General features: G+C 39.8%; 1 protein-coding gene across 1 annotated transcript in view; it reads left to right on the top strand.

The window, feature by feature from the left end:
- col11a1 (collagen type XI alpha 1 chain) overlaps positions 1–13,619 on the top strand; it is a 79,550-nt gene extending 65,931 nt beyond the window's left edge. The window contains exons 53-67 of the mRNA XM_022753999.1: positions 143–196; positions 1,198–1,251; positions 3,660–3,713; positions 4,858–4,965; positions 5,275–5,328; positions 5,852–5,905; positions 6,697–6,804; positions 7,924–7,977; positions 8,073–8,108; positions 8,212–8,265; positions 8,396–8,642; positions 10,060–10,172; positions 10,608–10,676; positions 11,557–11,790; positions 12,345–13,619. Coding sequence (XP_022609720.1) covers positions 143–196; positions 1,198–1,251; positions 3,660–3,713; positions 4,858–4,965; positions 5,275–5,328; positions 5,852–5,905; positions 6,697–6,804; positions 7,924–7,977; positions 8,073–8,108; positions 8,212–8,265; positions 8,396–8,642; positions 10,060–10,172; positions 10,608–10,676; positions 11,557–11,790; positions 12,345–12,491 — 1,440 coding nt within the window. The 3' untranslated portion in view covers positions 12,492–13,619. The remainder of the gene's footprint in view (positions 1–142; positions 197–1,197; positions 1,252–3,659; positions 3,714–4,857; positions 4,966–5,274; positions 5,329–5,851; positions 5,906–6,696; positions 6,805–7,923; positions 7,978–8,072; positions 8,109–8,211; positions 8,266–8,395; positions 8,643–10,059; positions 10,173–10,607; positions 10,677–11,556; positions 11,791–12,344) is intronic.
- The last annotated feature ends 2,867 nt before the right edge of the window (positions 13,620–16,486 follow it).

Raw genomic sequence — 16,486 nt, 5'->3', positions numbered from 1 at the left:
TACAGGCCCATTTCCAGTAAATCATCTTTGTATTGTGAATCATGTTAAATCCATGAATTAAACAGTATAGTAATTACAATGTTGGGTAGATATTTCCAATGTCCAACAACTGGAATCTAACCTGTGCATCTCTCTGTTACAGGGCACTGATGGGGAAGCAGGAGAGAAGGGAGAGGATGGAGAGGCCGGTCAGCCTGTAAGTGGCTGTTATTTTATCGTATTTGTAATGAACAAATGGCTGCATGAATACATATCTTCTCCTATCTACGGTTCACTTGAGGGACACTTTACAAGGACATAATATAATCTAACTACCTTAAGAATCTGCTACTTCGTCTGTGTATGAGTAAGCATGAATATCTCTTGTTTACATTTATTTTATAATGTAGTAGTCCACCAGAAGTTTGCTTGCAGTAAAAGCTGTAGTTATATTTAGTAAATCATTTTCTCTGCAGCATTTTAATGATATTTACTTCATACTCTTGGGTGGAGGGTAAATAGACTTATGTGCTTTGCAGATTCATTACGTATGATTAGAAATAAAAGCAAAACAGTAATGTGCTGGCCCTGTGTAAAGAGCAACGAATAACAACTCTTATTAGCATTCATGAATGTAAATTAGCCTTTATCATTGCCAAAGAAAAACACAAAAATCTTTATTTACTAAATTAATGTAACGCTTTTGATTTTTTTTTGTAAACTCATGCTGAAATTTTAAAATTTAAAATAGTGATTACAAGGTATATTGAAATATGATCTGTGTTCTTTGACAGGAAAACATATCCTCCTGTTATTCATATTTATATGTAACCATGTACTCAGCCTATAAACCAGCTGAAAAACTCTGTTTTCAGTATTGTGAATATTTACTAATGCAAATGATAAAAAATAGCTTTGATTGCTTGCAATTAACTCAGAGATAATTGGATGAAAGTGTCTCAGGGAGCACAGTGTGTATCATTTCAGGCAGTGCACCGCCTCATCCAATTGTGGGTTTTGGCTTAACTCCTCTGGACTCTCCAGGGGTTGAATACTCTCTAAATGTCAATATGCTCTATGTGTTAGTGTCCTTTTGGCAGACATAATGAGAAATTTAGTGAAGCGAGCTGCAATCTCATTAAAATTCATATCAGCTCTTACTCGTTGCTTAATACAAACTCTTTTATTGGCATTTCCTGTTTCTTCGCTTGTTTTCAGGGACCTCCAGGTCCATCAGGAGAAGCTGGCCCACCCGGACCACCTGGCAAGAGAGTAAGTTTGTGGCTATCAAGATAAATTTTATGACAGTATTTCTGTGTATGCCTCACTGATGTGCTTCTGGCAATAATCCAAGACTGACTTGTCTGATGGTCTCAGTTTGTTGGTATTTCATCATTTCACGTTCTTTGAGCTGTTTTGATGTGAAATCTCTTGCTGACCAAAGCTTTTGTCCGTGTTAAAACCATGAGTCAACAAGCCCTTGTGAGATGCAGGGAATGTGTATCTGCTGGCATAGCACACTGGCCCCTTAGCCAGTGGTCCAGTATCCCACCTCACCTAGCAACAACTCCTCCTCGACAACTCAGTGTTGGCAGTAAAGCAGGAGAGATTCATCCTCAGTAGAAGCATAGAGGGGAAAAACGAAGTGGGAGATTTAATGGGTCAGGGTGTTGTGCTGCCTGCGAAGAAAAGCCGTCTCAAAGCCTACTCAGAGATGAACGTCGGGATGTTAAAATCATGAGAAATTGAAAGGGCTTACCACAAACCAGCTGGAAAAATGGAGCCTCATTCATGTCCATGTGGCAGAGGGAAGAGAGGGAGAGAGATGTAGCAGGTCTGACACATTATTGATCTGTGGCTGTTGACTGACAGCTGGAGCAAAACAAAGGCATAACATGGACGTGATGAAGTCGTTGAGAGGCTATGAGAAGAGAAGGATGTGCACCAACAAAATACTGAAATAAGATGATAAGTCTTTGAATGTGCTGAAGATTGATGATTGCCATGTGATGTGATTATCACATGGTCAGCCATTACTAGAGGAACCACAGTAGGTCTCTGCTTTGGTGAAACTTCTCAAGGTTACAAGTCTGAGTTAAGATAAAACATCAAGATTTTAACACATTAAAAGCTGATGTGTCTTTGATGTCCGTGCTCGCTCTCTCCAGAAAGGAGAGCTTCTTTATGCACTTTATTAGGTTGAGGTATCTGTGTGAAATATCAAAGCCAGTTGCTTTTTGAATGCACATTTGCAGTGGACATTAACATATTTCCAATATGATGTGAAGCTCAAAGTCCCCATGAAAATGAGCTGCTATTCTCCTGAATTTGAAAGAAAAGTCACAATATCAAGTGACTGACTGCATTTCAAAGGGAAACTCCAAGAACTCAGTCCAATGGGAAGAAAACACGCCATGCATTTTTAAACTGGGGCTGATTGCTTTTCTAATGTGCCCAATGAAATTTACATTCTAAGTATTTAGCATGGTATCAGCATTTGCTGCACCTAAATGGCCTGGGGATTATGGTAAGGAAAAGGGCTATTTTATCACACTTGGCTCTCAACTCGCTGAGGAAAAAAAAATGGGACCTGAGATGATCCGCCACAGGTTGCTCCTCTGAATACATAATTCCACAGCTAGGAATCCAGCTTGTTTAGGGATCTGTTGGCTCTTTTTTGTGTCTTCTCAGCCCCTGATTCTGAATAAGTCAGTTTAGTGTAGCTGTACATTTAGTTTCAAATAATTTGATAAGGCCTTAATTTTGGAAATGTATTCACCTTTGCTTCTTGAAAAAAAGAAATACGGAATAAGTCATTAACCTCATCAAGCTTTAATTTCTTTTTTTATGGGTTCAGGTCAGTCCTTAATTCTTTTACCCTTTTATCTTTTCTTAGTAACTGGGAGCAATTTAATGCAATCAAGAACAGTCATAAACTGTTTCTCGAACACCTGATGCTGCTGAGCCAACACAAAGGCAATCTTGACAAGCAGAAAACATCTCCCACATTGACTTTTGCGCTACAATTGAAAAGGCTCTTTGTGCTGGTTGTGCTGATCAAGAGCCTGCCTCTTCACCACCAGTGAGAGGTACACATCAGGAGAAGATGAAAGCTCCAAGACAGGAGGAGAGCTCACATTATGGGCTCTCAGTCAATAGCACACAGGCTGCAGTCGGCCAGATCAGAGTGGAATTTGGATGAAGAGCAGCTTTGAAGGGAGATGACTGAAGGTGGAGTTGAAAGAAATTGTTGTGGGCCTGAAAGATCCTGACCAGAGAGAAAAGACGACCCGCCAACCCTGGGTGTGTCTGATGAAGGCCGTGTGTGTTTTCTGTGTGTGTCCTTACGTGGCTGCATGATTGTGTGTGTTGAAAAAGGCACGTGTAAGTCATTCAAATAGATCTTGACATAACTGAATTAGTACACATTCAAGGACAATGGATTATCTTCCCCATTCAAAGACAGTGCCCACCAAGTATCTATCAAGCAAGACAGTTGCTCAAAATGAAATGTAATTAAAGCAGACTGAAATGCCAAGACGCCGGAGAGACGACCCAGCAACATTTTTGCTGGTGCTGATGCAGAACACATGATACTCTGTTGAACAGTCCTGTTGTATAGTTGGTGTGTGTTGATGCTGAGTTGAAATGCTAAAGCAGTGTCCTGTCTTCCTCCTCAGGGACCTCCGGGGGCTGCAGGTGCAGAGGGCAGGCAAGGAGAGAAGGGCGCTAAGGTAACAAAATCGATTCATCCTTTGCACAGTAAGAAGTGTCTCAGCAAGTCCCTCGGCTTTCCTCCCCTCCCTCACCATACCCACATCGTCCCCCCTCTTGAATTAAAAGCACAAAAATGCAGAAGTAATTTAATTTCCACCATAGATTAGATGGAAATTTATGGACACAGCCTTTTTCAGTAAAACTAAGATTCACTTGTTTCTTGTATTGTGCTGTGGCTTAATTTCAAGACAGACAAAAGGAGTCAAAGCTATTTCTATCTAACCCTCAGGTGTTCAGAGTTACCATGCTTTTCTCCTTTCATGTGAATCAGAGCTCCATGAAATTTCTCTTTAGTCTGTGCTTGTTTTACATCAGTCTCCTGGTTTCCTCAGGTTCTAAATCCATTAGCATCAGCTGGTGCATGCTGTATGTAAATGAAAAAGATACCTCTCTGCTGGTTACATGAGTGTGGATGTATGGATGCCTGTAATCTGTAAACACCTTGCAGCTCAAACTCGATATCTTATTTCCATGTGCTGTGTGTATATTGATGTATTGCAGGTCACAGCTGGTCACCTCTGCCACATGTTGATCTTGTGGCCATACTAATTTTTTAATTTACTCGAAGTGAAAACAAAGTGGGATGTAGCTCCATCTCTTGTTGTGAATCTCATTGGGAGGAGCAAGTGCACTTTGCCTCATTTGATAACTCAAGACTCTTGTTTACTTGTCCCCATTCACCCAGTCTACATGCTGCATACTGTCTCAGCATAATTTAAAGCTAAAAGCAGCCCACAGCTGAATCCTGATAAAAATACTCTGAGATGCACAGAGGCTCTAGAGGAAAATGTGCTGCAGATTTGAGAAGTCGTAGCTGATCTTTTATTTTATACCATTACCAATTATTACAAATGATTAGATGATCAATGACTGTGGAGAGTTCTAAGTTTATTTATTTTTACTTTTTTAATTTAATTTGATAAGTTTTGATCAAAGATGTTCATGACATATTAGTGCTACATATTAGGTGAACTTTACTTTTAAAGTTACAGATCATTGTTAAAATAAGTATTTAATATTATTACAATACCATCTTCTTGGCTTGTGTCATATTCTTCAGCCTGGGTCATTCTCTCACAACACTTGTATATCCACATACAGGGTGAGGCTGGTTCAGAGGGTCCAGCAGGTAAAACAGGACCGGTTGGGCCCCAGGGACCTTCAGGAAAGCCCGGTCCAGAAGGTCTACGTGGAATCCCCGGCCCCGTTGTAAGTCTGAGCTACACCAAAGATCTCTCCTTGTGATGTTCTACATATATAATCAGCATGCTTAGACTAAAACACACACATCCACAGTGTGCACACACATAGAAAAGTCCTGCGAAGACATGATGATGGACTTCATGGAATAATCAATACTCTCATTTGGCTTATAGGTTAGTTTCACTTGTTTATTCCAGCACACTTTTCCCCCCTGTTTGGACTATTAATCATCGTGCTGAGCTCAGAAAATCAATGGCAGGCTGGAGAAAATACAGCAGGCTGTAATGCTCACTACAACTGAACGGCTTTTTACAGGGTGAACAAGGCCTGCCAGGCTCCCCAGGACAAGACGGTCCACCTGGTCCTATGGTTAGTATGCATAATCTCTCTTTCTCTCTACCTCTCTCTCTCTCTCTCTCTCTCTCTATCTCTATCAATCTGTGTATTTATGTGTGGAGCTAGAGATGGTTTGGTTGGAAGGTATATTTCTTTACTTTTGGCAGAGCAAGGCAAGAAGGTTCCCCTTGCTTCCCCTCTCCAGTGTGTAGGTTAAGTCAGGTTGAACTTATTCCAGACCGATTGCTATTGAACATCTAGTTTGTCCCCATAAGTCACATGTGTTATACATGTGTGGTTTTCATCTGTTCTGCAGTGTTGTCTCTGCTTTCCTCTTTATATAACTGATATAATGATTTTTCTGCCTCCACTTTTGTGGCGTCTCATTTTCACACCTCTCATTCTCTCTCTCTTTTTCATACTGCTCTCTTGTCCCTTTCATGTTTGTCATTACTGTCTCATTCCCTATTTCAAATTTTCTGTCTCGCTTCTTTTCCTCACACTGGCTGCCTTTTCTCTGCAAAATTGATTTTTAACTTCTATCATTGTTGTTCAGGGTCCTCCTGGTCTTCCTGGTCTGAAAGGTGACCCTGGATCTAAGGGTGAAAAGGTGAGTTTAGCCCTTTTTCCTGTTTCATTTCCCAGGTTCCAAATAGCCTGGGAAAATAACCTGAAAACAGTGAGAACCTTTGGACAGTGATCTCGGTTCAGACTAAAGTTGAGGCTTCTCCCAGCTTCTGCGACTTTGCAAATGATCAAAACGCAACACGTCTTTTAGAATTGGAAAGCAGCATTAATACCAATAAAGGCTTATGTTAACATTAAGGAAACAGAATTAGTTTTTGCTGTAGCTGCTGTAAGAGAAAACCTCTTAACAGTACTGAATATGTAGCAGAATGCGATATATCACTCTAATCTGTCTAATGTTTTCTTCACTGCCGCTGTCAAATTTGCCTGTGAAATATAACTGCACAGGATATTCAGACAGCACACATTACTCTGTCTAAATTGCCTCCCACATACTGACATGATGGTTTGAGAGAGAGAGAGAGAGAGAGAGAGAGAGCAGTTTAAAAGCTCAAAAGAAGCCTCATGTAGTGTGGTCTATTTTTCTATTTTTTAATACTGTCCAATCATCGGATCTGGATCCTCATCTTTGTGTTGTGAGTTGTTTTTGATCTGTTGCAGGAGAGACCTTTCAATTATGATGCCTGAGGATTTATATTGTAATGAAACTTCACCTTCATAGCTTCCCATGTGCATTTTATTTTTGTGGAAAAAAGCAGTTTTGTCCTTGTCAGACTTGCTTGCAGTAGCTTTGAAAGTTGGCGTAAACACAAAGGGACGTTGCTGTAATCTTTGATTGTTCTTTCTGTGTGAACATTTGTTTTCGTCCTGCAGGGTCACCCAGGTTTGATCGGTCTGATTGGACCCCCCGGTGAGCAAGGAGAGAAGGGAGACCGAGGTTTGCCTGGACCCCAGGGTTCTCCTGGTGGCAAGGGCGATGGTGTAAGTGATTGATGACTCCATTCCCGCGCTGGCCCTCCACCTCTTGCCATTTTTAAGTCCATTTGCCCTTCTACCGTGGCTGCAAGTCCAGCTACAGTCATTTGCTGTTGACTAAAACCCCTTGAAAAAGGCATTGCAGTCCACCTGAGTCTTTTTTATTATTATCCAATGTATTTTAATATATTATTATTTATTTTATTTATTTATCTCTCCATCTTTCTATTTGGAGAGCCTTGCGAGTGGATAGAGCTTCATTTATTTTAATTTTCCACTGTTACCCAGCGGATATCCAGCCATTATTCTTCACATATTCCCAGTCGTCCAGTGAGCAGCCTGAACATTGTGAACATGACAGATTTTCTTTTTACCACATGCTGCCCCTGTGGTCAGTTTCTGTGTAACTGATAACCACTGTGATAATATCATATTCTGCATTGTGGAAAACACTGATAAGAGATTCCTTCTGAACTACACCATTAAAATTTTATTATTTTTTCTTAACCACTGAGCCCTCCACTTAAATAGGAAGAAGTAGTGAAAGAAGGTTGAACCTCTGTCTCGATAAAGGACTGATGTGAACCTTCATCCATTTTTAAATAAACATTGCAGAATGACTGAATATGATATTCTGTCCTGCTGTGGCCCCCAGCCTGCCCTGGCTCAGTGATTTAAAGTGATGGCATGGATGAAGTATCTGGAGATTAAGCCTAATGAAACTGTAATGTCCCCTTTTGTCAGAGCAAAAGGGCTTCAAAAAAGTTTGCACTCAGTTGACCATTTCTATTTTAGGGCCTACAAAAATAGTCCTCCTATCATTTGGCTTTATTTCCTGACAAAACCAAGCTGTGAGATTGTGACTATGTTCAAAGTGCAGGGTTTGGCCTTTTCCTGGTGACTAAAATAGAGACTTTGTTTATATCTCAGTTCATAAAAAACTCCATAATTCCATATGAAAGCTTCTTACCATTATATGTCCATTCACCTCATGAACAGATGTATACGCTAGGTCACCATATTCTAGATTTTTCATTTCATTGATTATAAAAGCCTCAATATAATACTTTTGTCTCAGTGTTTCTTTAATATATATCTGACTTCTGCTTTCATCTCATATCACAGGGTATCAGCGGATCTGCCGGTCCTCTCGGTCCCCCAGGTCCCCCCGGTCTGCCTGTAAGTCTTTTACTGATTCAGTCATTCATTTAAATTCTGCACCACAGATAGAGTGACTTTGCCAAATTGATGTGCTTATGTCTCATCTAATGCAGGGTCCTCAAGGTCCCAAGGGATCCAAGGGTTCAAGTGTGAGTAGAATCAGTGTGTTTTTAAAGGTGTATTGCCATTATGATAATAAGTGTGTATGTTAAATCCAGCTTGGATAATATATTTCACTTCATGTGTCCCTAGGGTCCTGCTGGTCCCAAAGGAGACACTGGTTCAGTTGGTCCTCCTGGTCCTCCTGTGAGTATTTAAGCCACTGCCGTTGCCTCTGATTCCCCTACGTTCAAATCCTCAGCAGCTCTGTACAAACTCAGTCAAGTCAGTCCTCTCGTATCAAATCTAAAACTCTATTCCTCATTGTACCCTGCAGGGCCCACCAGGTGAGGTGATTCAGCCCCTGCCCATCCAGTCACCCAAGAAAACCAAACGCTCTGCTGACATGCAGTCAGATGCGGCCGGTACCATCATGGACTATGGCGAGGGCATGGAGGACATCTTCGGCTCACTCAACAACCTCAAACAGGACATTGAACGCATGAAGTATCCCATGGGCACACAGAACAACCCGGCCAGAACGTGCAAAGATCTGCAGCTGTGCCACCCAGAGTTCCCTGATGGTAAGTCAAATCAAAGCAGGAGAGTTTCACTTCAGAAGAAATGTTGGAACAGATCGTCGTATAAAAACACACCTGTCTTTTTAGTTTAATTCACAAAGAGACTGGAGACGAGCTTGATCTGTAAGTGGGACACTAAAGAGCCTCCCCATTCTTTCAGTTTTTGTTGTTGGTCTAGACCATCCTTTCCCAAAGCCTGAATTTGTATTTGTATGTTTTAAATTTAGTGTTTCTCAAAGTGTCTGCAAGTGACCAAAAAGCCTACTAGTGAATAGTGTATATCTGTTGTTTTCAATGTGAAGTCAACTCATGTAAATTCAAACATTATCTTAATGTTATTTTGCAGTATTATTGGACTTTAATGTAACCAATTGTTTAGCGACTCTGCCTACCACTGATGTAGCTACGCCAGTTAATGTTTTATGATTTACGTCAAAAATGATCAGTGTGACATTTGAAAGGAAATGTGGGTTAAGCTGACGGTTGGCCTGCCCTGGGATTGTGCTAATTTCCACCAGTTATGTGCCTATTAACTATTAAACACAGACAATTGACAAGATCATGGGCCGGTGGCTTGAGACTGAGTCAGATAAACCAAAATCAAATGAAACAGAATGAAACGGGGACAACTGGCAAGTGCTAACTGTTGAATTTTACTGGTAATGTACTCACCACTACTGAAAAGCATAGAGTGTTTGATTACATCCAGCCGGTGTTCATACATGTGTCATTATTTTAACGCTACATGCGTGTGAATTAAAGTTCTGTCCCAGGTGACAGTCAGGCTCACCGCAGCACTACTGAAGCAGTGGGCCCTATTGGATTTGGGGATGTCGGGGGAGTTAGGTGGTCTGTGAGTTTTATTTTAATGGTTGAGTGGTCCTTGGTCTGAAAAAGTTTGAGAAACACTCTAGACACACGTTCTTTTGACAAACTGATACTCAAGTGAAAAAAAACAAGCACTGTGATTGAGAGCCCTGCCCACAAAGAACTGAACTCATCAGTGGTAGATCTTTTGCCTTTCTTGTCTATTTTGCTAAATGTTTGCAGTTTAACTGAGTAATTTTACATGACCTCTGGGTCCCCAGTCCTCTCAGTACTGCAGCATGTAAAGTGGAGCAATAATAAAGATAAAGTTGACATTTACAGCAGCATAGATTGGTTTAGCTTTGTCTTTACTTTTTTATTTCTCTGTAGGGATTCAAGTTTGTTGCACATAAATTACAGCTTGTTTCAGGCGTGATAATAACACTTTATCCAGCAGTGTGTAAACCATGAAAATAAGTAGTAAATAAACTTTTAAGCAGAATTTCACATAGGGTGAGGGAATCCAGCATACTTACTTTTGAAATGGAGCTTTGAGGCATTTTCTGTGGACATCATCTGAACAGGATGTTTGAGTGTTCTTGGTTCTCCTCAGGCGAATACTGGATTGATCCAAACCAAGGTTGCTCGGGGGATTCCTTCAAAGTCTACTGTAACTTCACCGCCGGGGGTGAAACCTGCATCTATCCAGATAAGAAGTCCAACGGAGTGAGTGACTCTGGATTCACACACACGAGATTCCTAACTGCCTCTTTCTAATCATGATTTCTGATCGAATATTAAGCCGTCATGTTAAAACAGCTCGTCAACAGTCAGCGAGGCACTGAGGTGAAGTTGTCAAAGGGAGCCATTTGATTTGCTTCAGGGCTAAACTTGTACAGATTTGATATTCACTTTATTGCAAACACAAAAAAAACACCAAAAGGCAAATAGTGTAAAATGATCTGACTCTGTGAAGTTTGTGAAAATGATGTTTCAGAGACATTAAAATAACAAACAGATGATAAACTTTGATGTTACCCTTGAGCCTGTGCTTTACACAGAAAGCTTTTCTCGTGTTGGCTGCATGATTCATAACAAAATAAAGTCCATAATAATGTCTGTCATTGATGGACGCTGTGTGCTTTTGTTTGTTTTCTGCAGGTCAGAATATCTTCATGGCCCAAAGAAGTTCCTGGGTCATGGTTCAGTGAATTTAAACGTGGTAAAATAGTAAGTCTCTTCTTTATTCTTCTCTTTCTTTCACATTCTGCAGCTTCCTGCACAAAGCAGAACCTCCTTCACTCAGGGTTATACTAAATGTATCGCCCCCATCTCTCCTATTTTCCCTGCTTTCTCCCATCTACCTGTGCAGGAGCTCTGCAAGATGCTTGTAAAATGGCAAGCAGCTGATGATAGACTCAAAAAGCAGCAGCACCCATGAAATTGTAGGGGAGTGACCCAAAGTTGCTCCCCATAAAGACATCCTGAACTACCTAATGGTTTGAGTGTGTTCATATTTTAGGCCAAGCCAGAGCAGAGATAATCTCCAAACCCAAGGGATGAGCTTTTAACATGTACAAGATTGGCTTTTAGTTAAAATAATCTGCATCCTTTTGACCTGGCGCCTTTTTTCAGTTATTGTGAGAACATTACAATTCGTAGCCTGTTCCATATGAAGAACAAAGCATCAATAAAACATTACAGAGGATTCGAGTAGAATACCTCACAAGTTTAGCATTCCAGTAGGCCTCACTCGACCCTTCAGCAGTTTCTTGGTAAACATCTGCTACTGTTACTGTTAGTCAGAAAGGAACATACATAACGTAGCAGTGTTGATTATCGCAGTGGAAAATGTTTTTACGGTTTATTTTATTGTTTTGTCCTTGAAATGCTGTATTAGTATGTATGACAGGTCCTTTGTATTTTTGCACATTTATCTTGTAGTTTCTTTCTTATATTTCTTGTGTTTTTATATTTTTCAAATTTATATTTTTTTACTTACAAACAAATAAATAAATCCAACTGTTCAGTGAAAATGTGGATGTTTGCCTCTTACATTTGACATCTCTCTCTCTCTCTCTCTCTCTCTCTCTCTCTTTTCCCCCAACAGCTTTCCTATGTTGACGCAGATGGAAACTCAATAAACATGGTACAGATGACCTTCCTCAGACTACTGACAGCCTCGGCCAGGCAAAACTTCACCTACAGCTGCCACCAGTCTGTGGCGTGGCACGATGCCGCCAGCGACAGCTACGACAAGGCGCTGCGCTTCCTGGGCGCCAATGATGAGGAGATGTCCTATGACAATAACCCTTACATCAAGGCCCTCTCAGACGGATGCGCGGTAAGCCCTGTCCGTAGATACTGGCTGTCAAAATGAGCAGGGGGTGGATGAGTTCGGTCTGTCTCTGGCATCATTGAAAATTAATGTGCTAGTTTCTCAAATTTGCCTTTGGAGTTAGATTTTTTTTTGGATGAGTTAACCTACCTACTGGGTGCTATTAAAAAAAAAATACCATTAGGAGATTGTTTTCCAGCAAAAATCAAGCATTGTTTCTGACACATTTGCTCCTGTGGTGTTTGAAATAAAAGTTTAAGAAGCTTTGAATAGCCGTAATTAGTTTCTCATCCATTTGGCACTTGCTAAGTATTACTCCTGAAATGAAATCACATTAGTAGTGCAACAAGCAGGAGTGGAAAGCTGTGATTATAACTGATTTCAGCTGATGACAGCCTGGCTCCTTTTATTGAAGGGACTGACTAAAAGATCAGCTTGCTTGCAGTGTGATCACACAGTTTTGTGCAGTTAGAAATGTGACAAACTGTGTGTGTTTTTCGGGGATTTGCTTGTCTAATTGGTTCCTCTTTCTCTCTATGTCGATGTCTCTCTTGTTGCAGACGAGGAAGGGCTATGGAAAGACTGTGATGGAGATTAATACTCCCAAAATCGATCAGGTTCCAATCATCGATGTCATGTTGACTGACTTTGGGGACCCTAACCAGAAGTTTGGGTTTGAAGTTGGGCCCGTCTGCTTCCTTGGCTAAATAAAAACGAAAAAAGAAACAAAAAAAGGACTTGATGGGGCCAGCAAAGAAAGTCAAGTTGAGACGTTTTGGGTACCACCAAACCCCATTTCTAGCCCCCCACCCTTTTCTATGCCACATGCAAGTTTTGAATAAGAGATGGTGTAGCAAACATGTCTTTCCATGTATGTACGTGTAACCCAGGAAAATACTTGTTGCCCTTGTAGGGCTCGAACCACATGACTTAACCACGTTACGGAGCAAAGGTGAAGGACATTTGAACGCGTGGCAGAGGAGGGTGAATCGGAGGTAACCAAGAGGGGGGGGTCAGGCGACATAAGGGGACACAGACCCCCTCTCTGGATTCTCCAGGTGCTGTATGAAAACGACTACAATGGTGCTTGTTCAAAACACACAAAAGTATAAAGAGGTGCTAAGAAAGAAGGTGTATTTTGATAATTATAAAAAAAAACTGTAATTATTATTTTGTACAATACTGTTATTTCTGAATCCACTTTCAAAACTTGCATGTGTATCAGATTCTGCTTCTGGCTCTTTAATTTCAGTGTTGGTTCAAAGATATACAGTGTAAGTTGAAGACATCATTCAATCAAATAAATTTATAATTCTGGTATTTTTTGTTCAACACATACTGTGTACCTGTCACGAAGCAAATAAAGTGAGCATTCAAACAATTCTCCATTGCTAAATTAGACTGTATGCCCTTTGTATATATTGACAGTCCAAAGCTTGAGGTTATTTGCTGTTTTGCCCTTGTGACCATAGGTGAAACAACTGGAAGTATCACACCAGCACGTATACGGCAACATCTCCCACTAATGTTGTGATCCTGTGCTAGTAGGAAGCAAATCATGGCATTCATTTTCCTTTATTTAATTCTATTTGTTGTTTTTTTTCTGTTTTGTTTTCTGACAGGCTTTTTATTTTGGTTGTATACCTCAAACTTTCTTGATAACCTTTAAGATGCAAGGATGTTATGCCCTGTATATACCTTGGTTAAGCAATTAAGTTTATATATTTTGGGTGGGGATTTTTTAAAGAGAGAAATACATTAACTGTTAGACATCCACTGTTCAAATCCTTCTGTGAATGCAATGAGAAGCCCTTTAGGTGACCCATTTTTGTAACTAAAATGAGAAAATGTTTTAATGTGCTTTTTATAGTTCATTTAAATATTAAAAACTGGATTCAGTGAACTTAATGTCTCAATGGTCTGTGTAAGATGACTTTGGAGTAGATCTACCTACTGTACATGTCAAATGCTTAAATCAAAGATATGTTAATTCGACTAAGACTCTGGGCTGGTGCAATTCCATCTCTCTTGAAACCAATAAAGTACCATCTTACAATAATTTCCTTTCATTCTGAGTACATGAATGGACATAAATTAATAAAATGTCTCCCTTTGTTTGTAATAGGAAGAATGAAAAAAATGACCTGCCTGTTCAGCTGCTCCTTCATTTGCTGCTTATTTCATGTGCATCTGAGAGGGATTAGCTGTGGACTTCTATATTTCACCATCTGAGTCTAATGAATTAACCTATTCAAAAAGCACACAGAGACAAATGATTACAAAACAGATTAACACTGGATAAGTGTTTTTTTTCTATTCAGATGTCAACATCAAGGCTCATACACAAAGGGTGACTTGACTGCAGTGGGATGGATTTTACCATAATAATCTCATCATAATTTGAGTTATGAGTTAAAATAGTGGCGGTAGAGCTAGGTGAGATTGGTTGGCTTCATGGGGGATAGACAAAGTGCAGGACTATAGATGTGAGGATTGTTCTCAAACTCGTCATCCATATTGTGGTGATTTCAAACAAACGTAATACAACTCACAACGTACAGTAAACATGAAGCTGGAACTAGCAGCCAGTTATTTTAGCTTAGTTTAGTATAGAGACTGGAACTGAGGAAACAATTAACCTGGCTCTATCCAAAGGCAAGAACATCCATCTAGCAGCACATGTAAAGCTCAAGGATTAACATGTTGCTTGTTAAGAGTATGATTAAAAACAACTATTTGCATTTTTACAGGTTTTGTACAGGACTATTTATTGGTTCTTGGTTTAGGTTTAGGGGTTCAGTCCATTAAAATGACGATGCCATCACTAATGTTCGTCTCAGTCGGAGACACTTGTGAAAGGACCATTTATTGCAAATGGTTGCACAGTTAGATTTGGTAGAAAAGGCTGGGAAGAGGGAAGATGATTCTGCTTCAAGAGCTAATCCCACTAAATAAAATCATAAATGAACACAAACCTTGGTTAAATCAATGATACAAAACCACAGGACTGAATATTAATTATCTTCCTTAAAACTCAAAGTAAAAAGGGATGCTGCAACACATTTGTAATTTCTAAAAAACTGTGGACAATTTTTTATTTTTTTTGGCTTAGATGAGAAGATTGATACCCCGCTTATATTTGTTTGGTAAATATAATGTTACAGCCAGAAACAGGTTATCTTAACTAACAGCTAGCATGGCTAATGTAAAAAATCTGCTTACCAGCATCTCTAAAGCTCCCTATTTAACATCTTGTTTGTTTAATCCAGTTCACCTTTTTACAGGGTAGTTATGTACCAGATGTTTTCTTGGTTGTGACCATAACTTCCTCTCTACTAGTTGTACAGAAACTGCTCCCAGCCAAAAAAAAAGGTCTGGTAGAACCCCTGTAAAATAGCTAATTGTCATTTTATTGCTTATTCTAGCCTATGGTTTAAACAACCACAACATGAAATATTATTAGTGAGCTTCTGAGGTGCTAGTATGCCAGTATGTAACCTATCAGGGTGTTTCCCCCTGTTTCCAGTTTTTATGCTAAGCTAAGCAAAGCTAAGCAGCTGCTGGCTGTAGCTTCATATTTACCATCCAGACATTAGGCGTATTGATCTGAACATTTAACTCTTGGCAAGAAAGTGAATAAACATCGTACTGTTGCTTTCTGTTGCTTCAGTGAATGTATCCTGTGTCCAAAGTGTTTCTAATGCCATCTCAGTTGTGCAGATTGTTGCAGCCACATCACTGCAATCTTCCGAAAATTGCCCATGAATTTTAAGGAAAAAACCTTCCTTCCAAAAAAAAAAAAACAAATTAGTATTCAGTATTCTTGTCAGCTTGAAACAAACGTTAGCAATGGCCTGTGTTACTTCAAAGGACTGACCACCACTAAACCTTTTATTTTCTCCTTGAGGAGTGCAAAAGGAATCCACATAATAACAAGTGACAAGTCTGTGTGAAGCAGCAAAAGAAATGGGCTTTGTATTTTCTTTTTATGTCTTTCGTTCTTTGGGGTGGAGGTCTTTGTGGTGAAGCAACCAAAGAGAATACTCATGTGGAAACCCACATAAGGAAAACAATCAGAAAAATGCTTCTCAAGGCTCCAGAGGATTTAGCTCCACTCGTGTTACTTTCAACTTGCTTTTGAGTCTTTAAACAAATACTGTTTGTCTCAGGAGATACTTGCATCCTTAATATTTTTTTTTACATATTCAAGACACACACATTTTATTTAAATGAAGTAATCAAATTTCCATGAGTTGTTGTGAGTGATAATCTCCTACATTATCATATAAATAAGTGTCACTTTTGCTATTCTTGATCACGGATTGACAAAACACAATAGCAATTTAAAGTATATCCGCTTTGTAAGAGCCTCCACTTTTGTTGGTCCTTCCAAGGAAAAACCCTTTGGCCCACAGGAAGTGGTGTTTGTTTTTACATTTCTGGTTAGTTTAGAATAAGTAAAAGAAGAAGAAGAAGCCAATACGACTGACAGCAGACAAAGAGTACTACCAACAAAAAGTCATTCTTTTTTAACACGACCTTGATGGACAAAATCTCAAAAGTACCATTTAGAAGAGTGCTGCAGAAAAACTGTCACAACAGCCTGTTAGCGACAAAGAGAAGGTATGTCACTTTTTTAAGATGCCACAAGGAAATTTCAAAGGAATCCCATGTTGAGAGATTTCTGCTGGTTACTCATCTC

The sequence above is a fragment of the Seriola dumerili genome, unplaced genomic scaffold, assembly GCF_002260705.1.
Source record: "Seriola dumerili isolate Sdu_G_001 unplaced genomic scaffold, Sdu_1.0 BDQW01000216.1, whole genome shotgun sequence".
In the NCBI taxonomy this organism is placed as follows: Eukaryota; Metazoa; Chordata; class Actinopteri; order Carangiformes; family Carangidae; genus Seriola; species Seriola dumerili.
The sequence above is the reverse complement of the archived record's forward strand: the minus strand, read 5'-3'. Positions and strand labels throughout refer to the sequence as shown.